The sequence below is a fragment of the Melanotaenia boesemani genome, chromosome 12, assembly GCF_017639745.1.
Source record: "Melanotaenia boesemani isolate fMelBoe1 chromosome 12, fMelBoe1.pri, whole genome shotgun sequence".
NCBI lineage: Eukaryota > Metazoa > Chordata > Actinopteri > Atheriniformes > Melanotaeniidae > Melanotaenia > Melanotaenia boesemani.
In genome coordinates this window covers 26,996,924-27,022,332 of record NC_055693.1, presented here as the reverse complement: position 1 = coordinate 27,022,332, position 25,409 = coordinate 26,996,924, and the positions used below count along the sequence as shown (strand labels likewise).

The 25,409-nt window shown below is 39.5% G+C and overlaps 1 protein-coding gene and 1 long non-coding RNA gene across 3 annotated transcripts in view; one reads left to right on the top strand and one right to left on the bottom strand.

Annotated features, from left to right (window-relative positions):
- Positions 1-6,079: 6,079 nt before the first annotated feature.
- LOC121650878 lies at positions 6,080-14,027 on the bottom strand. Its single transcript, XR_006012350.1, has 4 exons — positions 13,897-14,027; positions 13,722-13,724; positions 6,183-6,187; positions 6,080-6,090 (listed from the first exon to the last, which is right to left on the bottom strand). It is a non-coding gene; the product is annotated as an uncharacterized LOC121650878 (long non-coding RNA).
- Positions 14,028-24,972: 10,945 nt separating this feature from the next.
- LOC121650877 (polycystic kidney disease protein 1-like 2) overlaps positions 24,973-25,409 on the top strand; it is a 49,441-nt gene continuing 49,004 nt past the window's right edge. For both annotated transcript variants that reach the window (XR_006012349.1, XM_042002661.1), the window contains exon 1: positions 24,973-25,016. Coding sequence is in view for 1 of the 2 variants with exons in the window: in XM_042002661.1 (XP_041858595.1) it covers positions 24,991-25,016 (26 nt within the window). In the remaining variant the exon portion in view is untranslated. The remainder of the gene's footprint in view (positions 25,017-25,409) is intronic.

Here is a 25,409-nt window from a genome sequence, read left to right as displayed (position 1 = left end):
AGAATTCAATACATGATTTCAATGTTAGATGGCAATATTTCTTGCAACAATGTCCCTTTAATAATCTGGATCATTATGTGGAATATTTGCAACAAGCTCAAAAAAGGTCCATAGCAAAGTAAGTTGTTTGTTTTGGGGTACAATATGTGGGCCTTGATTTGGTAGAAGGGGGATCAATGGCTTCTCTCCCTAGCAGTTCTACCTTGCTGTCTGGTGGTGGTAGACTGGATCCTTGTGTCTGACCAAAATGACGTGTTTGACTAGCTCTACAATGGAAGCTATTGGAGCTGTTGCTGCTGGGGCTAGCATTATGACTTGACCTGATATGTGCCTTTCAACTTAAAAAAACTCAAAAAAACAATAAAAAGTAAAAAATATCTCTCTTACTTTTCATTCTTAAATTTTCCTATAAAATTCTGACTGCTTGCAGACTATATGTGTCCACATTTTCATGCCATAGCGCACTTTAAAAACAACTAGCAACCTGGAAGCATTTAGCTTTACCTTAGTCAGGGCTGAGTACCTTGTATATTGAGGTACTCTTTGAGTATCTTTATAGCTTATTTTCAACTCCAGTGTGAAAATCTTGATCAACTGAGTTGATTTGTAGTCCCTAAATACACTGACTGAAAATTAAATTTGAAATTTTTTTCCACCATTTAACTAGATATGCAGCTTTGTGCTAGCATCAGGTTAATAGTCATAGACAAAATCTCTTGTGGAAACATGCAGCCACCTGGTAATATTTTAAACACGATGAATAATAAAACAACTCTGCCCTCCTCCTCCAGACCTATCAATCATCTGAGGTGGCACTTGGGGTGTCCAATCAGATTTCAGAAGTAGCCAGTACCACCCTGCCCACCTCTAGTCCATATTCCACTCATTCCTGCCATGTGTTGTGTGACGACAAAAAGAAAAATAGTGACATCAAATAGTTTGATACCTCTTTGATACCTTACTTGAGCAGAAACTATATATCAGAGAAAGTAATTTTGTGTAAAATAACATAAAAAGTGGGGGTCAGTTTATAATAGCATACCTTAAAGTAGCTCTGGTTTTACACCGTCATCAGTGTGTGCAGTTCATTCACTGGCCTCATTGGATTCACAAGCACCAATGACGAAAATAGCTGGAAATTGCACTGCTTTCTTTGTTATTTGGGGAAATTAAGACCTGCTGTGCAGTCAATGATACCACTGAAGTGGTGCTTTTAGTACACCAATTGATCCACTGATATGTAATTGATATACACTGGAGAAACAACAGGAGGGGGCTTTCAGAGGCATATTCTTCCTTTTCTTGTCTCCTTTTCACATTGCAGCACATCAAACTGTCACACCTGCATCACAGTTTGTCTTTGTGTGATATGTGCGTCACAGGTGTTGATTTGCAATAACTGAATGCAGTGTCAGTGGTACAGATGTAGGAAAACAACCCTCTAAGCAAAGGTGGAAACAATCTTAGAGAACACACTAGAGATGGAGACAAAGGCTGACTGTAGATACAAGGCCATGAGATCAAGGATGGTCACTTTAGAGTTGTACATATTAGCTGTTCATACTTCTGTTTAATAAGAACTGACAATGGACTCCAAAAGACCTTAAGATTCGGACAGGAAATAGCTAACCCAGTGCTCATAATCCCTTATTAAAACCACCCTCAGACCTTGGGGAGGGAGCCTGTTTATCAGGGATTTTGCAGTCCACTTGGTATTTAGCATTTATTGTGTGTATTGTGTTTGGTATAATCAGTGACCTGACCCTGACAATCCATTCATGTTGAGGAATTTTTGGCTGCTCAATGCTGCAAAATGTGCAGCAGAGAAGCAAAGTAAGCTGACTGCTATATCTATAAATTATCATAATGGAAGCAACAAATGTAAACTGGTCTATAAAGCACAAAACATAGAAATTTAACTAAGGCTCAAAAAATGCTGCATACCACTGTTTGTCTTTAAAAGTCATGACATGCCAACATTTTGTGTGAACTATGTGAAACAGTCACACAAGTTCCTGTCACCTACAAGCAAATCTGTTATGCAGGTTTTTTCCCAGATCGTCTCCGGCTACTGTCTTGCCTTAGGTGTGGCTTCCAGGTGTTGTTTGATGGCTCATTTATGATGCACCTCATTTATGACTGCTCTGATGGCCTCCTGCTTTTAAGCCTGGATCTGCTCTCAGTCCCAGCCCTTCTGCTTACCTGTGGTATTATATGGCCAAAACATAGAATTTGGTCTTCAGAAAGAGGATTTATTTCCCCCCTTTTTTCCCCCCTTCCATTGCTTGTTTCCAGTTTCTTTGTTTTTTCAGTCTGGGGTTTCTGTAATTGTGATTCTCACCCTGGATCTTGTACCTACTGCCATCAGTCAGTCTTGAGTTACTCACACTGTCATCTAGGTTTATGTTTTATGCATCTCAGGAACACCATCAACGTCTTCACAATTACCCCTCCCTCCTGACCAGTTACCCACAGCAACCTCCTTGATTCAGGGAACTAAATAAATCCTTTCCTATCTGGATTTTATCTGTTTTTCTGGGTCCTGCCTTCAGTACGAAACCTCAACAATCATTCAACTGATGGATGCTCATTCAGTTGTTTTGTTTGGCTTAAATCAATCACTGATATGACTCAAGTCTAATGAACTATGAATAATTATTGATGATGACTAAGGACATTGCTAGGATTTTCTAACCTTTTTATTATTTTCAAGAAAAAAATGGAATTGCTTAATCATGGAGAAAAAAATTGAATCACCATGTAATCCCATTTTTGAACAGAAAATTAACTTTCATAGTAATTCATCAAAAAAGAAATTCAGCTTCGAGTGTAGCAAGAGACGTTGATTATTTTCAGTCAGTTGAGTCTAAAATTTGAAATAATTACAAACAAAACAGGAAGGTTAACACAGTGAAACATACAGGTCCCCAATAAAGATGTCAGGTTTAAAACCAAAATCTCAAAGAAATATGCTTGAAAATAGAAAATATACATTTAAAGAGATTTAAAGTGAGGGAGACAGGAGTCAGTTTTGAGAATGAGCTGTAAGAAACTTAGTTGAATAAAATGGGATTTAGATCCAAAAAGCCAAACATAAACCATCACTGACATTTAATCAGTGTATATGTGTGTGTGTAGCTGTGTGTGAGTGGGTCCAGGAATAATATATAATAAATTACCAGGTAACCAGAGTATAGAACCTAGCCAGCCTATCAGAGGGACAATCCTGCACCCAAGGAGGCAGAGGAAGGCTGCATCAAGGCCGACTAAACTACAAGCCATTATTAGTGATTTGCTTTTGGTTGAAGAATCTATAAAATTTTCCTCCATTTGACCTGAAAAAAAAGATGCTGTTAGAAATTAGTAGTTTATTTTTACCTTATTTGAACATTTACCTATAAAACAAACAGGCAAAAGCAATATAAAAATGGCTGTCTCACATTTTTAGAGCCTAAATGATGACACTTAATGTCTTTGTGTTGTGGGCTAACATAACTAATTCACATCTGGAGTGAGACTGAGTCGACCGGATGGACAATCAATGAGCTGAAAATGCTAAAACTCTGTAGAATAAATTATTCGTGATTTAATCCCTGCGTGCTTCTTTATTCATTTTGTATTCCTGTCCTTTTCATTCTCCTCTATATTCATTTCATTGTAAATAATATTGTAAATTTGTTGTATCTTCTATGTACAGTTTTTACATTTACTTTGTTGATTATAGAAACTTTTGTGACTCAGCCTACACACCAAGACTTTGTAGAATTTTTAGTTTTTAAAGTTGCAACTAAAATCTAACCTAATGTAATCTTTGCCATCTGGCTAAAGCCACTCCATTGGTGCTCCTTTTGTTCATATATATGTACAAAAGCAAAGCAGTCTGTGGCTTTTGAGTGGCTTTCAGTGTTAAGCAAACAAAGAGAAACCCAGGAGCGGGGTGTGTAAGAGATGCTTATGTCAGAGCCATTCAAAAGCAGAAAGTCACCAGGGTGAGTGTAAGAGGACATTAGTCCTGCTCTAAACCTTCCAAGAAGTAGAGAAGAGAAGCAAGGAGAATAACTTGTGTTTTTTTTAATTAATTTTTTATTTTAGGTGAGAGCAAAAAGGATGTGCTTGACAAGTCTACACCTGCTGATCTTACTGACTCTCACCTGCCAGTATTCTTCTGATAATACGATGGAGGTCTCTTCATCCTGTGCAGGGCACCAGAAGGCCTTTAGAGGCTCTTGCTTTGAGTTTGTGGGTCTAAAGCACTCTTTTCACAGTGCCCAAAATTGGTGTGAGGAGAGTGGAGGACACCTTGCATTTATCCCTGATAAAGGCACTCAATATTTCTTTGAAAGACAGATGGATTCTGAGAAAGACATGTGGCTTGGACTGGCACCATCTTCCCCCTCAAACCAGCAATATTCTATGGGCGTTGAAGGTAAGGTGGCAAAGAAATAGAAAAAACAACTGGACATGCTCACTAATTCCAACCATATCATCAAATATTCTGATTTATTACTGATTTTAGTTGTTGGGAAATATCTTTCTTTTAGAGTACACTGACAATTTCACTGACCTTACCGATCAGAAGCGTTTACATTTTAAACCGTCTTTTCAGCCTGAATCTGTAGCATGTTTATTGACTGCAGGCAGGCTAAATAAATGATTCATCCACCATATTACATATTCAATTATTAACTTTATTCTTCTTTATAATACTTTTGTAGGAACAGGTGTCTGTAAGCTTGTTGCTTTCTGCTGAGTTCCAACAGTCTGACAAGATGTCTAACATTTTCCTGTGGAATCTGCTGATGTGATATACACTACCGTTCAAAAGTTTGGAGTCACTTTGCCATGGGATTCAATAGGGAAGTGACCCCAAACTTTTGAACGATAGTGTACATGACATCGATTCTTTGATGATGGCAAGCTGTCTCGGCTCAGATACAAAAAAAAAAAAAAAAAAAAACCTCCAAAGCATGTTTTATAGATTTGATAAAGTTTTTTTTTTCTTTCTGTAAACATAAAGAATTTAAACCAAAATGTGATATTTTGTTCTCATTTAGTAAAAGAACAGATTTTGAAAAGCCTTCAAGCTTGTTCATATCTTAGCTACAGATGGCCAGCAGATCCCTCTATGGACAGCAGTGGCTTTGTCCTTGCCGCCCCTCCATGCACACAACTGTTCAGAGTTCTCCTGATGGTAGACTCATGATGCATAAGCCGATGTGATGGAGGCTCTGATTGCTTTCAACTTTCTCTGGATTCCTATCACTCATTTGCAGACTATTTTGAGTCTTGCAATTGATAGGATGTTTTATTGACCCTTCAAGGGATAGTAATGACCCTTTTTCCCCTTTTTTCATTTTATTATGATGCTGTTTAAAAAAAAGACACTTTTTTTTTTTACTTTCCCACCGCGCTGAATATCACCAATTTAATTTCTGTGGAATACAGAAATCTCCTTTCTTTGTACCTTGGTACACTTCTACAACTTTGTTAAGTTTGGGAAACTGATCTGTTTTGTTTCACATCTGTTCTTAAAATAAAATAGTCCCCCTACACAGACTTCCCACTTCACTGATGGAAATGAAATGGAAATGATGGAAATACCATCATATTAACTGCAAATCACAGAGGTTCACAAACTCTTATAAACTTGATGCAGGCTGAATAGATATAAATACTCATTTGTCCATGTGTCAATTAGACTTTTAAACACAAACAAATCTAGGGCCATATTTCTAATGACTACCATTTATTTATTAATTTATCAATTATTTTATTCTATTTTTATTTCTTGATTTTATCTGCTTATGGGTGCTCCTTCATGTAATCTTTTTTTATTAGTTTTTATTACATATTGTATATAATCTGAATTTTTCACTCTATTTTTCATTGTTGGTATGCTTTTATGTTTGATGGTGAATCCGTAAATTTGATTGCTTTTCATCGTTTTATGGCTGCAGCTGTGGTGAAAATCCAAGTTGAATTTCCCCCTAGGGGCACAATACAGTAAAGTTAATCTTGATCTTGATCTTACCACTTTAATGTTACTGTACATGCAGTATGTTCACTGATCATTTGTTTCATCCTCAGGTCCTCTCTCATGGTTGGATGGTTCACCTGTCACCTACTCAAAGTGGGCGAGCAGCCCACAGTCAGGTGCTACATGTGGACACATACTTGGAAACTCAGGCTTCCAATGGGAGGCCACAACTGACTGCAACAAAAAAATGCATTTTGTCTGCCAGTTTGGTATGTAGCCTGAGTCAGACTCTGAGAAACACACACACTGAACCATTTTGAGATTTTTTTACCTCTTTGAAATGGTTTTATTATCTTCTCAGAGTTCAGAAGACAGATTGTGTGCGCAGGTCACAACACCACTCTGCAGTGTGATTCTGGTCAAGTGTTAATCATAGATGGTGGCTTCTACGGTCGCAAGAACGTTCATTACTGTCGATCTGGGTTCTCTACACCAACACCACAGGAGTGTGGCTGGGTGGATGTTAAAGACTCCATTAAAGGTAAAGCATAATGCACTTCTGTAGGTTCTAATAAGTTCATTAAAGTTTCTTAGTTAAATTTTAATGTCATAATTTCTGTGTGAAGTTGCATTAAATCTTGCAGCTGATCTTATCTGTAAAATGTGATATTTTCCGATTTAATTGGCTGAACTCAGAGATAATAGTCTTGCCTCTTAAAAGGCTGTACATGACTGGAAAGATGACGAAAACCCACCAACCTTTGAATGCAATGTTTGCCAAATAGCACAAAGAGCACATTATCTCTTTACAGACTTCTTTCAAAGAATCAATGGCCCATTTGGACATTTTTAGGAAGAAAGCTCAGGTGTATCACTTTACAGATATACAAATTTAATCCATCTATTCTGTTTAAATATTGACTGATGCTTTAACTGACAAAAGATGACTATACATCCATTCACTAAATTTGCTTTTGTTGTAAACTGTCTCTGAGCATTGCAGCCTTTCTCAGGAAGCAATAGGCCAAAGACATTTAATTTTAAACTTTACTTCAAACGCATCATTAACAGCAGTGCTAATGGAAAGTGCGTCAGCAGCTTTGGCATGATGGTCATACAAATTCCCTCATTCAGTCTAGGTTACATAAAGACAGAAAAGTACATATTCAGGGTAAAGGTGGAGCTCTTTTCTGCAAGACCTTGAGCCTTGATACTGTGGTTTGCTTTTCATTCATTAATGGTAAATTGGATGGTAAATGGAAAAACAGAATGCATATATTTTGTGCTTTTTTTAACATTTCTTTTTACAATGCAAACCACATTGCTATCTGGAACTGAAGCATACGTCTTCCTGAGCAACAAGCTCTCCTAAAACTGGTACCATTGCTGCATTTGTTTTAGACAAGTGTTACTTACATTTTCAGTCAGTGTTGCACTGAAAAAAACAAACATTAAAAAGTGGTAATGTTCTGGTAGCTGGTGCACCATAATAATACTGTTTTTTTTTTTTTTTTTCTTGTTTGCTTTAAAGAGGTACAACTAGATTACCGAATTCAATTTAAATAAAAATATAGTTTATGACATTATCTTTACATGGGATATTTTTATTTATTTAAACATTTTAATATCCAATTAAAGACAATGGCATGCCAAATAATTAAATTATCTATAAATATGGTCAAAGACTACAAAACAGAGCTAAAAAATGATTGAAGATTGATATAATGAATTGGTTTCCTTATGTTTGTTTGTTTTTTATTGTATATTCTTGTATTTACTCAGTATACAATGTAATAAAACACTATATCACCAATAAAACATTTTATTTTAAATATACTTTACTGATCCCGATTAAGGAATTTTTTTCTGCTTTAAACACATCTCTACTTATCACTCGGAGCACTAGGAACTTAAGGGCATTGATCAAGAGTCCACAGTGGTTCACCTTAGTTGCCGGTCTGGAAAAAATCCACTTCTTCAACCTCTAGGCCAAGACACAATGTAATACGTACACTTTACTTATAGGTATACCATAGATTAACAATTAAATAAATTCATGGTAAAATAAGAATAAGTATTAACAGAATTAAACGTAGATTTAGAAGTTTAACTAACTTCTTTTAAAATGACATTTTATTAAAATGACACTAAATTTGAAAATGTATTACAGCATTTTGTAATGTGAGATAAAATCATATTTCCTTTTTGTAAAAATAAAAAAGGGTAATTTTATGTAATTTGACAGTTACTCGCTTTTTGTGTTATTTTGAATGAAAAGCATGTAAAATCTTAACAGAGGGAGGTGTGTTTTCCTGACAATCGGGTCCGTGGTCACTCAGTTTATTGATTTTGGTGGTGATTTTTAAAACATGCAGTGCAGCTACAACATGTAGGCTAATGCAGTGCTATGATGTCATGGCTACTTAAGGTTTTCATGCATACAGAACATCACAAGAGTACCGTATCGTTTTAAAATCTGCTGGGCTCTCACCTGAGCCCAAGAGTATAACAAATAAATTGCCAAGCACATAAGAACCTAAACTTTATGAACTCTCCATCTGCCATTTAAATGTTAATAGCTTGTTGATCCGCTGAAATTCAATTAGTATAAAATGATTCTGTCTAAATTCTTAGAGAGAGGAATAAAAAGAAAAGACGTAAACCAACAAATGCATAAACCAATGTACAACCTGACAAGTTGTTGACTAATAGCTTTGTGTGTTGTTTATTGCTTCAGAAACAAACTAATAGCTTGACACCCACTCACTTACATCGCTTTGCTAAGACATTATGCAAGGCAGGCTTTTTAGCCGGTCTGCTGGGGTTACACTTTCTGTGATCAGAACATCTTCACTCTGCTATTAGTGGAAGTAATGGCAGCACCAAAGGAAAAGTTAGTCATTTTCAGTCTGAAGGCAGGAGGCATCAGTTCGTCTTATTTCTGCCTATTTTATCCCTCAGCTGGTAAAAACAACACTAAAGAAGTTTATGAAATTTAAAATAAGTGCTTCCAACTCATTTTGAAATACACCAATCTCTGTTTCACGTTCCTGGAGAACCCTGGGGTTGAGAGATCCTAACGAGGAGCAGGACAATCAAGCCAGCAGCCACAGAGGTTTTTCTATTAATTCCAACTATGTATAGTAATTATGTGGAAAAGTATCATATGAATAAAGAGACACATGCTGGTTTTGATCCTGATGATTCTGATAAACTGTTTAACTACTCATCTCCACAACTTGCCTTTTAACATATTTTAAGCAGTTATTATCTAACACACATAACATGCTTCCATTCAAATATCTGAATTTTCTTTACCCAAACTTTAAGCATCCATTTCATAGTCTGTTGTGGAGTGTCTGACATCAGCAGGAGAATGGGCTGGGACACATCCACATTGACTTAAGTTAGCTGGCTACAGGGATAAACCTATTTGATTGACCATAGCCCATGTTAATGCCCACTCCCCACCCCTGCCAGTAAACATACTCTGTTAATAGGCACATACCAATCACATTGTTTTTCCATGCTATTCTAAAGCTAAGTGGCTTCAGCCTGCTGGTTCCACGGCCCACCAGGAAAACTCCAGTACTCCTGACTGTGAGTCTGCCATCACTGAGACCTGGAGGAATACTATGTTTTTAAAACTAACTGTTTTTGGCTTATTGCAAGTCTTTGAATACATCTAGTGACATGTTTATCTGAGCTAAACTAGAAGGATAAACGCTTCCCAGCTCACCTAACAAAAGGCCCCATCCTAGATGTACATGACAACTTGATCCCCAAAAGAAAAGGGCTCCTATCCCGCCTGACAGAAAGCATCATAAAGAGGCAGAGCCAAGAGGAATGACTGAGACTGGACCTAAATCACTGCTGGTTAATACAAAGAAACAGAGTAATTAATTATCAGCAACAGCTATTTTAACACGTCTCAGCCATTGACAGCTCCTGTGCTGCTGCAGTTCTCACCCACCAGCGACTGTCTCCGCATGAGGAAACAGGTTTGCATCCGATGAAAACTCATTGCCAAAGTACTAAGCACGTTTCACAGAATTACTACTGAAAGATAAAAGGCAGGAACATTTTTTCTGTTTTTCTTCAAGGTGTTTTTTTTTTTTTTTTGGAAGGTTTAAGTTTTAAAAAAGTTGATGAATTACTTTTGTACAGGCTGATCATGTCATTGCCTGGTTACTTCATGCTTAAGAGAAAATGCTAAGTGTAGATTACCTGAATATTTGAGGTAAATATCTTTATTTTTTCTTAAAACATCACGTCCTCCTTCACAATCTGGTTGTTATCCTGCTTTATGTCTGTTCCAGCAGGGAGGCTAATTGAAATGCATCAGATATGGTATGGTTCCCTCTGTGTTTAGAAGGAAGGCAGCTTTGAAAATCATCCTACTTGTTACCTTTACAAATCCTGAATTTTTCATCTTTCGTTGTCATATAGACTTGATTTTATTATATTATTGTTTAGGCTGAGATTTACAGGAAGCATCTTCTCTGCTCTGTAAAGTGAATAAAAAGCAGCTCATTTGTTTATAGAATAAGTGTTTTAAACCCCAAGTTACACTGCTTCTGAATCATCATTTAATTTTGCACATATCAATGTAATTAATTGCAGAAAACCATCCATTAATTGCAATTAAAAATTTTAATCTTTGCCCAGCACTAATAGAGAAAACAAACGTCACTGGGGTTTTGTCCACCACTGTGGGGGCCACTGTTTACATCTACAGTAGTACAGTACAGGTTTCTCTCTAGTAAACTGTGTTAAAAACATGTCTGAAAATACACTGGAGAGAAACATCCTTACTCTGATCAGCTCACAGGAGAAGTGAAGAGTCGTTATAATGAAAATCACTAATTATTAATAACTTAAATCCTCACAAGCCGCCAAACAACGAAATAAATTCAGGTTTAGATGCATTACCACCTGTTTCAGTGTCAGACATCAGTGCTTACCTTGTGTTTGGTGGATCTTCCTACACCTGTCAGGAATTTAAAAATGACTGATTATTAAATGCTCATGCAGCCATTTACAAATGAATGGCTGAAGACCTGCGAGTCTACAGACTGTTGGCTGCAACTACATCATACTGAAAATGTATATGTTCCTTAAATATTTATTGTATTTATTGAAATATTTTCTTCTGTTCATCTATGTGGATTCATTTCTCATGAATTAATATATTTTAGATGACGTGAAAGGAAAAGACAGATACCTCAATATACAGATTACAGATACACAAATATGTCTTGATGTTGCTCACTCTTGTCACAGCAAACCGTGTGATTCCAGGGGTCATTTTGATGTCATTTGTATCATCTGACCGGCAGATTTTACCATCTTTAAATTTGAATCTTTCAGGGGTAGCAACTTCACTAACAGTGACCTCCTCATCAGATATGTCTTCTGGATGACACTCCACATTGTCTTCTTCCTCAGAAAGCCACTCATCATCGCTTTTTTGCTAATTTTTACCAAAAATATTATCCAGAACTTGCCTTACTGAAAATGTTCTTCTCATGTTTGCATACTGCAAATTGGAGATGTGCACCATTGAATCACCATGTGAATCATCATTATTCTGGATTAGTTTGAAGATAAAAACTGTGTATCACTCCTAGACTGGTGCAAATAATTCCCTGATGATTTTATGTAACCGCAGTACATTTCCAGTCTTTTTCAGCATTTATGTCTGAATAACATGTTGGAAACTGAAGTGAAGTTAATGTTTCCTACAATAGTCTTCACAACACGCTGTAATATTTACCACATTTGACCTCTACAATGTTTTTCTCTGCTGTTATTTACGCGTGGGTGAGAGTGGATTGCACCGACTTTGTTATCTGTGGCATTATCTGTTGAGATATATATTGTTACCCAAGCAGTTATTGTTGTGCTATAATCACTGGTGTGTGTCATGAGGAGCTCATTATGTTCTCCTTGTGTTTCCCAGCACACTGCCAAGGCCGACACGTCTGCCGAATCACTGAACTTTTGAAGTCATTTGGAGAAGTCTGTCCTCAACTGAATAGCTACCTAGCTGTTGATGTCCACTGTGAAGATGGTGGGTAGATTGTTGTTATTTATTTATATGTTTTTCTTTTTCTCAAAGAGGAATCACACTTTGTATGTGCATTCATAACTGGATTAAAAAAAAAAAACTAAACTAAAAAACAAAAAGGATACATATTCAGCCCCCTTTGTCAAAAACTATACCACTGATACCTGGTTCAGCAATATATTACATACACATACAAGACATATTACTTTAACCCAGTGGTTCTCAAACTTTTTCTACCGCACCTCTGCCTTTGGAAAAATAAACATTTCCAGTCAGGTGTGTGTGTGTGTGTGTGTGTATATATATATATATATATATATATATATATATATATATATAATTTACTATATATATGTAACTTACTACACTAATAACATCACAGATGTGAGGAAGATGTAATAAAAATCACATTTATTGTTGAACCAAGAGCACGATATCTGCCGTCTTTCATCCCAATTACCTGTTTCGCCATATCTCTCTTTCTTTTCTCGCTTTGATGAATTCAGAAAACCCTGTTCTCTGGTCAGCAATTCGCAAAAATGAATTGGTGCATTACTGTCACCATGTGGTCTGAAGTCTGCAAGATTTTCCCAATCCCATGCACCCCCCCGTCATGTTGCCAAACCCCCCCAGGGGGGCCCACCCCCCAGTTTGAGAACTACTGCTTTAACCGGTGATGACTTGAAAAGGGAAAAAAGTTATGTTTAAAATGTGTGCTGTACAGTGTTTGCCTTTTATAGAGGATGATGGGCATTGCTGTACACCTTTCTGACATTTTCTAAAACATCTTCATTCTCTAGTGGAGCAGAAAAAAAGTACACACATTTTATTATATCCTTAGCACACTGTTGCTATTGTCATTGCTTTGTATGCTTTTCAACTTTTCCCCATCATCCAAGTATAAAAACAATATTTGCCGTGATTTTTGTTTTTTGTTTTTTTTTTCTAATATATTTCTGTAGATACTGTCCAGCATTAAGTCTTTGTCCTAAAAAGTCAGAAACTAGTACAATATTTTATCCAGACAAGTTATGGTACAAGTCAGTCTTTAAGATAGTTTTTACTTGGTTGTCCTGTGATCTAAATTATCCATCCATCCATTCATTTTCCACCACTTTTTTGAGCTTAGGTCACAGGGGCAGCAGCTAAAACAGGGAAGCCCAAACTTCCCTTTTCCAAGTCACTTATTTTAGCACAACTGAGGAAATCCAAAGATGTTTTTAGGCCAGCCAGGAGAGTCATAGTCCCTTCAGCATGTCCTGGGTCTTCCCTGGGGGTGCCTCACAGTGGGAAGTGCCTGGAACACCTTTCCAGGGAGGCGTCCATGAGGCATCCAAAGCAGATGTCTTTGTCACCTCATCTGGCTCCGTACTTTTTCCTTCTTCCACACCACCTCTGGCAACGCAGTGCGCGGGACTCGAGTCTGTTGTCCCACAGCCTGTCTCCGACATGAGAAGCTACAATCCAGTTGAAATCTCTTCACAACCCCAGGACATCCTACATTCATCCCCACCAAGGCCACTCTTCTCTCCTACTATGGTGATAGTTGGAGATTCAATCATAAAACACATCGGATTTTTCAATGCAGTTACGCGCTGTTTTCCTGGTGCTTCAGTCTCCGATATTTTAAGTAAACTCCCGGTCATCCTGCAGTCATCTCCTGTCACAGTCCACAGGCTCATAATTCACATGGGGACTAATGATACAGCACACAAGCATTCGGAAATCACTAAAAAACACTTCATTGAGCTTCTCACTTTCCTCGACTCTGTAAGACTAAGTGTCTTCATTTCAGGCCCCATTCCCATATTGTCCCGCGGCGCTGGCCGGTTTAGCAGAATACTTGGACTTAATACTTGGCTCCACTCAATCTTCAGTTCCCATAATGTTAGTTTTATTGACAATTTTAATTTATTTTGGAACCGTGCCTCATTGTTTTGTGGAGATGGCCTTCATCTGAACAGGTCGGGTTGTCGCATACTTGCGGCTAATATGCAACATGCGGTGCAAACTTGCACACGTGCATGACTGTTTACATTTACATCAAATACCCCCACTGGGACCTCTGCCTCTTCTTCTCCGATGACTGCACATTCCACCACCACTGAGGTCGCCTCCTGCTGGCCACTGCAGGTATTTCCCATTGGAACAGTTGTACTGGAGAGAATCCATGGTGCCACTGGGTCAAAATCAAAATCATTTGTTCCTTTTTGCTTTAGAAAAAACCTAATTCAGGTTAAAATTACTACTCCTTTTCTTACCCCACGCACAACTAATTTTTGTCTTCTCAGTGTGAGGTCCCTAACAAACAAGTCCTTTCTCTGCCAAGAGTTCATCATGTCAAATAATATTGATTTTTTATTTATTACTGAGTCATGGCTCACACCTGGCTGTACTATCTCCTTAACAGAAGCCTGTCCACCTGAGTACTTTAGCCTTAATCACCCAAGATTGTCTGGTCGTGGGGGGGATTGCGGTTATCTATAGATCTGATTACAAATGCTATGCCCTCCCTAATGATATTTTTCTTGAATCCCTGGTCTTTCTTCTCTGTGGCCCACAACCTACATTCTGTGCCGTTATCTATAGGCCACCTAAAGCCACCAATGAATCCATTGAAGAATTCTCAGATTTTCTTGTGTGCACTGTTGCCAAATATGATAGGGGGATAATTGTTGGTGATTTTAACATACATGTGTGTTGTCCCAGTTCTTCAAGTTTTACCACTGATTTTATTAGTCTTATAGATTCTTTTAACTTAGTCGAAATGTAAAAAATCCAACCCATAGCAGAGGACATACTCTTGACCTTGTCCTCTCCCTGGGAGTTGACATTGATAATGTAAACCTCTTGGATTCCTGTGTCTCTGACCATAAGGGTGTCTCATTCAAAACTAACTTGCATCCCACCATACAAAAGCATACATCAAGCAGCCGTACTCGCAGTTTCAAACCCAACTCAACAAACAGTTTTAGCACCATGTTTCTGGCTGCACCGATTAGCAATGTGCAAACAAATGTGTCATCAGTAAATGAGCTCCTGGACAATTTCAATAATACATGCCAGGAAATTCTAGATACTATTGCCCCGTATAAAACAAAACCTATCAAAAGGAATTTCCTACCCTGGCTTAATCATCATACTAGGCAGTCAAAACAACAATGCAGAAAAGCAGAACGCAAATGGAAAAAAGATAAACTTGTGGTATCTTTAGAAAACCTTAGACACCATATGCTTGCCTACCAATTGGCAGTGGAAGAAGCACGCAAATTGTATTTCTCAGAGTTAATCTCAAACAGCAACAACTCTAGAATATTGTTTAAAACAATAAACTTAGTTACTTGCCTTCCTACCCCTCCTATTGATGCTTTTGCTGCAAAATGTGAGCAGTTTCTCTCTCATTTTGTCAATAAAATTGCCAACGATAGGAATAACATTCCACCTGCCCCTGGCAACTTTGATGTCCTGAACCAACCTGGGTCCTCACTGACATATTTCAAACAAATTTCTTTATCCAACTTAAAGGATCTTATTCAGCATGCAAATCCTACTACCTGCAAGTTAGACATTCTGCCCACTAGATTTTAGAGGGGCATCTTCGACACCGTGGATCCCCACATCCTCTCTATTATTAACAGTTCATTGTCGTCTGGTTGTGTCCCCCCTGGTCTCAAGAGTGCTGTAGTTCGACCGATTCTAAAAAAGCCCTCACTTAATCCTCTGGACCTGAACAACTTCAGACCTATATCAAATTTGCCTTTTTTAGCCAAACTTTTAGAAAAGACTGTTGCCACCCAGCTGACCGAGCACATGAACAATAACAATATGTTCGAAAAGTTTCAATCCGGCTTTCGCTCACACCACAGTACTGAAACTGCCCTTATAAAAGTTACCAATGACCTGCTCTTAGCCGCTGATCCTGGTCTATGTTCAATTTTAATTTTACTTGATTTAAGTTCAGCATTTGATACGGTTGACCACGCCACTCTGTTAAAGCATCTCAGAAATTTTATTGGCATTACTGACTCTGCATTATCTTGGTTTTCCTCTTACCTTTCATCCCGGTCATTCTCTGTAGTACTTGGAGAGTTTTCATCTTCCTCGGCCCCCCTATCATACGGTGTTCCACAAGGTTCCATCCTTGGGCCTGTTTTATTTTCCATTTACATGCATAGGTCAAATCATTCAAAACCACAATATAAAATTCCACCCATATGCAGACTACACACAACTATACGTACCGATGGCTATGAACGACCCTGAATCATTCACTCGCATTTTTAACTGTCTTTCTGACATACAGGTCTGGATGTCCCAAAATTTTTTAGAACTCAATGAATCAAAAACAGAAATAATTCTATTCGGTCCATCTCAAGTCACTCAAAATCTCACTTCTCTTGGTAGTTTATCCAATCTGGTAAAACCATCTGCCCGTAACCTGGGGGTTATTTTAGATTTGCAATTTGATTTTAGCCCTCAGGTTACAAAGGTTGTCCAATCTTGTTTTTATCAGATTCGTAATATAGCCAAGATCAAACATTTTATTTCCCAGTCTGAGCTGGAAAAGGTGATACATGCACTAGTTTCCTCCCGGTTGGACTATTGTAATGAGCTATACGCAGGTGTAGGTCTGAAGTTGCTCAGTCGTTCTCCTATATGTCCCAGGTCGGTGCCTGCGCTCCTCAGGTCAGAGCCTCCTGACTGTGCCCCCTTCCCGTCTCCTCACTAGAGGAGACCGGGCCTTCTTAGTCAGAGCTCCTAAACTGGGGAACTCTCTGCCTGAGGAGCTCAGGGAAGCCAACACTTTAAGCACTTTTAAAGCTAAATTAAAAACTTACCTTTATAGAATGGCTTTCTTATTGTGAATTTGTTTTTATTAATTAATTTTATTGTCTCTTTTGAATTCATGTTTTATTGTTTTACCTTTTTGTATGTGTTCTTAAATGCTGTGAAGCACTTTGTAACTTTGTTTCGAAAAGTGCTATACAAATAAAGTCATTATTATTATTATTATTATTATTATTACTTGGAGCCCCTCCTTGAAAACCAAGCCTCTCATCCTATTCCCTGGGGATATTTCCCCCCTGCAGTGGAAAACACATTTCAGCCACTGATGTCTCGTTCTTTTGGTCATTACTCACAGCACATGACCATAGTAAGGGTAGGAACGTAAATCCAGACGGCTGTTTGTCAACAGGCAAACAAGGCAAATGCTTGAGGCCAGAAGGGGACCTCCGAGGGCCAACCAGCTTTGAATCAAGACAGAGCAGTGAAGAAGTGACTGCAATGACACGGCCCAACCACTACGGAACTCCCTAAAGGCGTCCCACCTCCACCTTCAGGTCTTGCCATGAGTATCGGTGCATCTGATCTAAATAAGCCAGAAAGAATGGGTTCATAAAAAATAGAACAATATAAAAACCACAATAATATCAAATTCAAGTTGTCTAGTTCGAAGTTCAAAGAGACAATAGTGTTAACCATTATTTGTTTACTCACCAAAATCATTGTCTGTATGTAAATATATGTTATCATTGGTGTAATATGACCTCTACTAAAGATCTGACACATTCTCGTAAGTGAAGAATTTTAGATTTGTTTAATACATATGACGGGTGAGCCAGTAGGGAAACACCATAACGGTTTGCCATCTTGAAACTACAGTCGCTGGCAAGGGACAAATAGAATCAATGCGGAATCCCTGTGAGCCAGTGCACTGTAATTGAGTGTTACGTCCCCTTAGGGACGTGAGCTCAGTGATGATCATTGCCGACAGCTGGGACTTGTTCAGCCTGAAAAGGCTGGGCCCTGATGTGTCTTTGGACTGGCTGCACCGGATGCCCATCACTCTCCTTCCCTCTGATTGGCTCGAAGGCCAACCAATCGCCTTGCAGCTTCCTGGAAACCAGGAAATAAAGAGCTGCTGCAGTGTCTAGTCGAGAAGGAGAAGTGGGCTGCACAGGCTACTTCCCCTCACTTGGGATGAGAGAGGCTAATTAGCACAAGTGGCCTCTTCTCTTTGTGTTTGGCTGGATAATCCCTGCGATGTTTTACTGGGTGTTTGTTGTGCTGGTTGGTGGTCTGTTTGAGGTTGGACAGTTTGAGTGTGTGCAGCAGGATAACTCCTGCCTGCTCGTGTGTTCCCCGCGAGGGAACGGTAGAACAGGCTGTTGAGTTTTGGCCTACCTTGTCTTCTACACTCAGTATTAGTTTAAGCATTGCTATGGTTTCGTTTGTGTTCAGCCATGTTGTTATCTTTGTGTTACGTATTAGGTTTATGTTGTGTTGGGCTAGATTAGGCTTTTGTTTGTGACGGATGTCACTTAGTTTATGGGAACCGCTGCTCTTTGTTTGGTTTTGGTTTTTACACCGAGTTTTGTATTTTCATTTGGTTTCACTCGGTGGGTTTTATATAGGGTTTTGTTAATTCCTTTGTGTATTTATTTCAGCAGTTTCACTAACCCCAACACTTTACCTTTTTTGGTCCAGGTTTTATTTGTTGTTTTACATTTATGTCAATAAAATGGGTTGTGTTTGACTTTTACACCTGTCCTCAACGTGCTTTTATGTTGCGCCCTTCCATACCCCTGAGTCAGGTCGTAACATTGAGACATGGGAGGAGAAGATAAATGAGAGAGGCTTACTACCCTGGCAAGTTGGAAAATCTGTTAAATTGTTATTCACAAAAATGCAGGACCATATGCAGCAGCAGCATGGGAGTCGTTTTCACCATCACGAAAAAAGGCACTTGAAAGGCAGTGTGACCAGATGATACAAAAAAGGAGGATCAACATTGCTAGCCTTCCCCAGGTGTAATGAGCTCAAGAAGGAGAAAGATTTTAAAAGGAAATCTGAAGTTGTCAGCTTTCTCCTTGATAATTATGTCAACGGTACTGATAAATGAGCTTAGAGCAAACTTGATTCATTCGATTTTGTTAGAAAGTGATGCTATTTACCATGGGCTGTTATGAGTTCTGGGTGGAAAATAGGATCCAAGCACAGACACTGGGATAAAAGTGAATAAGTGATTTATTTAAGGCATTTAAGGGATTTTTCCAGGGACTCAATCTCAGACTTGGATAGATTGTACAACCTGCTGGAAGGTAATGGGGCACCAGGAAATAGCTCTATGGCACAATCTTAGGGACAGTGAGGAGAAAGAGCCTTTTCCTTACTAAAAACCTCCCTAAGATCCTAGTATTCCGATGGTATGAAGGATAGATCTGGAGGGTCAGGAGATGGGCTAGCAATAGACGTAGTTCGAGGAACAGCCAAACGAAAACAGGAAGTATGACAATCAGCACTCCAACTAATAATTCTACCGGTTCTCCAGTCAATGTGTGTGTTATGTGAAGACAACCAGGGGTGTTCAGGGAGAAACAGGCTTCAGTTCGAGACCGATTCTGGAGGCAAGGCCGTCGTCCAGGAAATTAGCCTCAGCTCCAGAGTCCACTGGATTTTCCTTGACAGCATGGTCGAAACACAAGGTAGCAGAAAACAATGTCTTTATGTGGGGGATTACCTCAGAGGAGCTGGTGGTTGTCAGTATTCCCGCCGTTACTGACAACCCAGATCTTTTGGCCGCACGGGACAGGTGGAGATCTTGTGTCCGGAATGTCCACAGTACAGACAGTCACCTGCTTGTATCCTCCTTTGCCATTCCTCTAGAAGGGTTGAGATGCTGTCAGAAAGAAATCAGAAATCAGAAAGGTTTTTTATTGCCATATGAGTGAGCAGGTTCACATCATTAGGAAAATGCTGCGGTACTTGATGCAGACATAAAAACAATATAAGTTTAAGCATGCAATAAATAAAAAAATAAAAATTTTAAAAACAAAATAAGTCTCTACACTTTAACACAAAATTACAAAATATACAGGATGGGTATGGAGTTAGAGCATAATCCAGAAGGGAGTATGCTAAAGTGACAGTAAGTAACTTTAGTATGTCTCTTTTTGCATGAAGCACGGGTCCTGTGACTGAGACAGAGCGTTTATGGCCTAGAGTTCTTGTTCATGAGTCCAACAGCAGAGGGGTAGAAACTCTTCTTGTGGCGAGAGGTTCTGGTCCGGATGGACCGTAGCCTCCTGCCTGAGGGGAGTGGCTCAAAAAGTCCATGACCAGGATGAGAAGGGTCGGCTGCGATCCGGCCCGCACGGCCCAGTGTCCTGGAGGCGTACAGGTTCTGGAGAGATGGGAGAGTACAGCCGATCACCTTCTCAGCAGAGCGCACGATACGCTGTAGCCTCTGTTCGTCCCTGGTGGTGGCTCCAGCGTACCACACGGTGATGGAAGAAGTGAGGATGGACTCGATGATGGCTGTGTAGAACTGCACCATTGTCTTTGTTGGCAGGTTGAATTTCTTCAACTGCCTCAGGAAGTACATCCTCTGTTGGGCCTTCTTGATGACAGAGGTGATGGTGGGCTCCCACTTGAGGTCCTGGGTGATGGTGGTACCCAGGAAGCGGAATGAGTCCACAGTGGTGTTGGGGATGTCAGTCAGGATGATGGAGGGGAGTGGGGCTGTGTGCTTCCTAAAGTCCACAATAATCTCCACTGTCTTCTGGGCGTTCAGCGCCAGGTTGTTGTGGCTGCACCAGGACACCAGACGTTCAACCTCCATCCTGTAGGCAGACTCATCCCCGTCAGAGATGAGTCCAATAACGGTGGTGTCGTCCGCAAACTTAATAAGTTTGACAGACTGGTGGCTCGAGGTGCAGCAGTTGGTGTACAGGGAGAAGAGCATAGGAGAAAGTACACAGCCTTGGGGAAGCCTGAACAGCACCGGGTATGTGGGTATGTGGATAGGGTAGGGCTTTCCGCTCTCTGTCACGTTCCCTCAGACGATTGTCCACTCTGATGGTGAGCAAAATCAGTTCATCCAGTGACTTAGGTTAATTTCTGGTAGCCAGCTAATCTTTAATACAACTATGCAAGCTGCTGGCAAAGAGTCCATGGAGAGCCATATCATTCCAGCTGGAGTCTGCAGCAATTGAGCGGAAATCCAAAGCGTAATCCGCCACACTGAGATTTCCCTGGTGGAAATTAATGAGCTTCTGCACTGCATCACACCCTCTCACTGGGTGATCAAATACCTTTTCCTCCACAAATACAATACAAGAAAACACTGTAGTAAAAAGCATCTGCATTTCCCTAAGTCCTCAGCATAGGGTTTGGGATCCAGAATGTGAGTCTCTCTTACCAGAGTGGCAGACATGGGTGGTGAGTTGCGCCATTGGGCCAGGATTGACTGGTTGGTCTGCTCCAAAGCCAGGAGCATTTGCTCATGTCATGCTAAGTGAGCACTTTGACTGAAAAGAGCCTGCTGCAGATGTCCAGGAGCGTTTACTGGGTTAGTGTCTGCTGGATTCATTGTTGGCCAGATTGTTCTGCAACGGGTTCTGGGTGGAAAATAGGATCCAAGCGCAGACACTGGGATAAAAGTGAATCAGTGATTTATTTAAGGCATCCACGGGAAAGAGAAAGTGTTCGGCAGGCAGACAGGCAGGCAGGCGGCAGGCTGGCAGGATCTCTGAGCAGAGAGACGACAAGTTATGCAGGCAAAAACAAGGTTATCCAAAGATAGAAAAATGGCCAAGAGGTGTTACCACTGGGCAAGGCAACAATCTGGCGAAGACTTGATGGCTGAGTTGGTCTTAAGTACAGGCTGCTTGATTGAAGATTGAGGCGCAGGTAAAGATCCAACTTTAAAATCATTCAAATTCTCTGTTGATGGTGATCAGAAACCAGTTCGGCTGTCTAAGGTCCTGCAGGTTGTAGTTCTCCTCTGCAGCTGCAAACTGAGGCGTTTCCTCTGATGAAGTTTATGATTACCTTTAAAGTCTGCTTTTTGCAAGGCTATTACAAAACATCTATATAAAGAAAGGGAAATAAAGCCTACCTGTGATGTTGGTCTATCACGTGACGTTTGGCATGCTGAATCAATGTTCAGAAACAATGCTCGCAACACTTCCATGTTACATGCTCGGCATGTGATTGATCAGATCGGCTCGGGCATAACATCCCAGCCTTTATCAAATCCCACTCGCGACAGGTACACTTATGGGCATTTAAAGAAAACAAAGCGGCTAAAGGTCATTTAGCATTTATCTGAAATGGTTAGGCAAGGCAAATTTATTTGTATAGCACATTTCATGTACAAGACAATTCAAAGTCCTTTACATAAAACATTTCAGCAGGGTGCAGAAAGCAATACAAGTGCATTTAAAAAAAAAAAGACTAAAAGAAATGCAATAAATGAAATAAAAGAAGAAGGGGTTCTAAAATAAAATAGATAAAATGCAAGAAATAAAGTTTCAGTGTGGGGAATGACAATATTAAAACTTGATTCCCACATTAGAAGAACCAGATGTAGATTTTGACTTCTAAATAAAAACTAGTGAAATGCAGCAGAGAACAGGTGGGTCTTTATCCTGCATTTAAATAAGCTGAGTGTTTCAGCTGATCTGAGGCTTTCTGGGAGTTTGTTTCAGACATGTGGAGCATAGAAGCTGAATGCAGCTTCTCCATGTCTGGTTCTGACTCTGGGAACTGATAAGAAACTGGAACCAGATGACCTGAGGGTTCTGGTATGTTCATACTGGGTCAAGTGGTCACTGATGTATTTTGGTCCTAAACCATTCAGATCTTTATAAACCAGCAGCAGAACTTTAAAATCTATTCTCTGACAAACAGGCAGCCAGTGTAAAGACCTCAGAGCTGGACTGATGTGGTCCATTCTCTTTGTCTTAGTAAAGACTCAAGCAGCAGAGTTCTGAATAAGCTGCAGGTGTCTAATAGAATTCATAAGTACAACCTTTAAAAACACTGTTACAATAATCAAGCCAACTAAAGATGAAAGCATCGACTAGGTTTTCCAGGTCCTGTTGAGACATCAGATCTTTTACCCTTGATATATTCTTAAGGTGATAGAAGGCTGACTTTGTAATTCCCTTAATGTGTTTCTCAAAGTTACCTGTGTTCCTGGCTATGTAAGAGTCACATAATTATTAGAGTCCATACTAGAGGAGGGAAGACAGAGGTCACCATTTCTCTCATGGAACTCAGAGTTCATTGCAAGTCTTTTCAAGACTTCACTCGTCTTCTAAGACGTACATGCAGAGAAATATACACTATTGCCACTTGCGGTCACAGATTCTAATGGCTTTTGATGTAACACTGGGTTTTTGTCAAATTAAAAAACGGCTTTTAAAGTCTTACCATCAGCTTTACCTCGACTGAAAGCCAGTGTTTATCATGACTATGAAAGCAACTGAAACCACATAAACATACACTTCTGTACCAACATGGCTAGTAGCAGGATCTGCTGTTATACTGCGTATGGTAACAAGCAACACTGTCTAACAAAACCAAATGAAATAAGTTAACTTTAGACTCATTTAGTCACTATGATTGACTTACTTGTCGAGGAGAAAGCTGGCAACATCAGCATCCCTTTTAAAATCTTTCTTCCTCTTGAGCTCCTTCAACCTGGAGAAGGCTATATTCTATGCTGAGACTGGTCACACTGCCTTTGAAGTGTCATTTTTCGCTTTCTTTCATAATAGCGAAAACGGCTCCCGTGCTGCTGCATATGCATGATCCTGCCTTTTTGTGAATAACAATTTAACAGATTTTCCAAATTTCTGGGGTAGTATGCCTCTCTTGTTTATCTTCTCCTGCCGTGTTCACTGTGCGCTGGCTCGCAGGGTAAATACATAGTTATTTCACAGTGGTGCTTTGTCCTTCGCCAGCGGCTGTAGTTTCAAGAAAGCAGACTGTCATGGTGCTTCTCCACTGGCTTACCTGTCATATGTGTGAATGATCATTAGTGCAGGTCATAATACACTGATGATAACACATACATACATGCAGACACTGATTTAGACCAGTAAACAAACATAAAATGATCACAAGGTTTCTTTGAGGTGCTCCACCTGAGGCAGAACCTCATTCCCAACCTGGGACCTTGTAGTGTGCCATTAAATAGTTGCAAAAAGCTGCAAGTTCTTCTGCATCCACATTTCTGTCGCCCCTACCATTACCTTCCACCATCACAACGCTCACTCCATGTGCTCTACCGCCACAGTCATTAGCATTTACGTGGAGGAAGAATAGCCATGGACACAATGAGCATGAATGCATGGAAGCATTTGAAACATGTGACCTCTATAAATATGCAAATAGGGACTACTATTTATTGAAGTGCAGGCAGTCGTTGCTATATGTATAAGGCACAGGCCAATGTAGCAATAAAAGTAAATTCTCTTTATATTGTGCAGCTCTCCACCAAATTGAGCCCTTCAGTGGTCTGGCTGGTCTAAATTATTCAGGATGTTATCAGTTGTAATCTATTTTAAGTTTACTGTTATTTTAAAAAATGAAAGAAGGGTTGCAGGATCCCATACAGCACTTGTGTTATACTGGTGTATGCACCTTTTATTTAGTAAAGATTTGTAGCATGTTGGTCATAAACCAGAACAGAACTATAATTTAAAGCTTATTATTTAAATAGTTAAACCCTACATGTTAATATGAATCAAATATATTTTCTTCAACAACAGGTTGGAACTTTGGCCCGTAAAACAGATTCAAATAGGATCATATACATAATCAATGTATATATGATAAGGAAAGTTCTGCCGGTAATGTATTTATTCAGTTGGCTTATTTTTAATCACATTTAACAGACAGTAAAGGGAGAGACAAACATCACATTGTGCTGTTTTATCGGTGCCAGTCTGCTGTGATGATGTGCTTATCTGTTTTGTGGATACATTTTTTTTTTTTTTTAAATTTTGCTTGTGCTTCTCCACCACCAGGTCTCACACTGTCAATGCAAACTGTAGCAGCTGTTTCTGACGACATCCCAATCAGACTTAAGTGGCTTGTGGATTTGCCGCAAGGAACCCTTGACTGCAAGCTAAACACTGGAGATGGCAACATGTTTTATCTGAACAGTCCGGATGGGTGAGTTGCAGTGTTGAGGCCCATTTACGCTGAATGCAGAAGATGAATATGCAGACGGACGGATAGTTTTGTCGGTCTCCGATGTAGGATGCATCCACACATTTATGTTGTTTTTTTTGAGCCTGCCATTTGAATGTTGCAGTTAAATGGAGACTCATCAGACCAGGCAACATTTCTTCTTCTTCTGTTGTCCAGTTTTTGGTGAATCTGTATGAAATGTAGCCTCAGCTTCCTGTTCTTAGCTGACAGGAGTGGGACACAGTCTGGTGTGGTCTTCTGCTGCTGCAGCTCATTTGCTTCAGGGTTTGATGTGTTGTGCATTCATAGATGCTGTTCTGCTTGGTTGGAACCAGTGGTTATATGACTTCCTGTTGCCTTTCTATCATCTCCAAC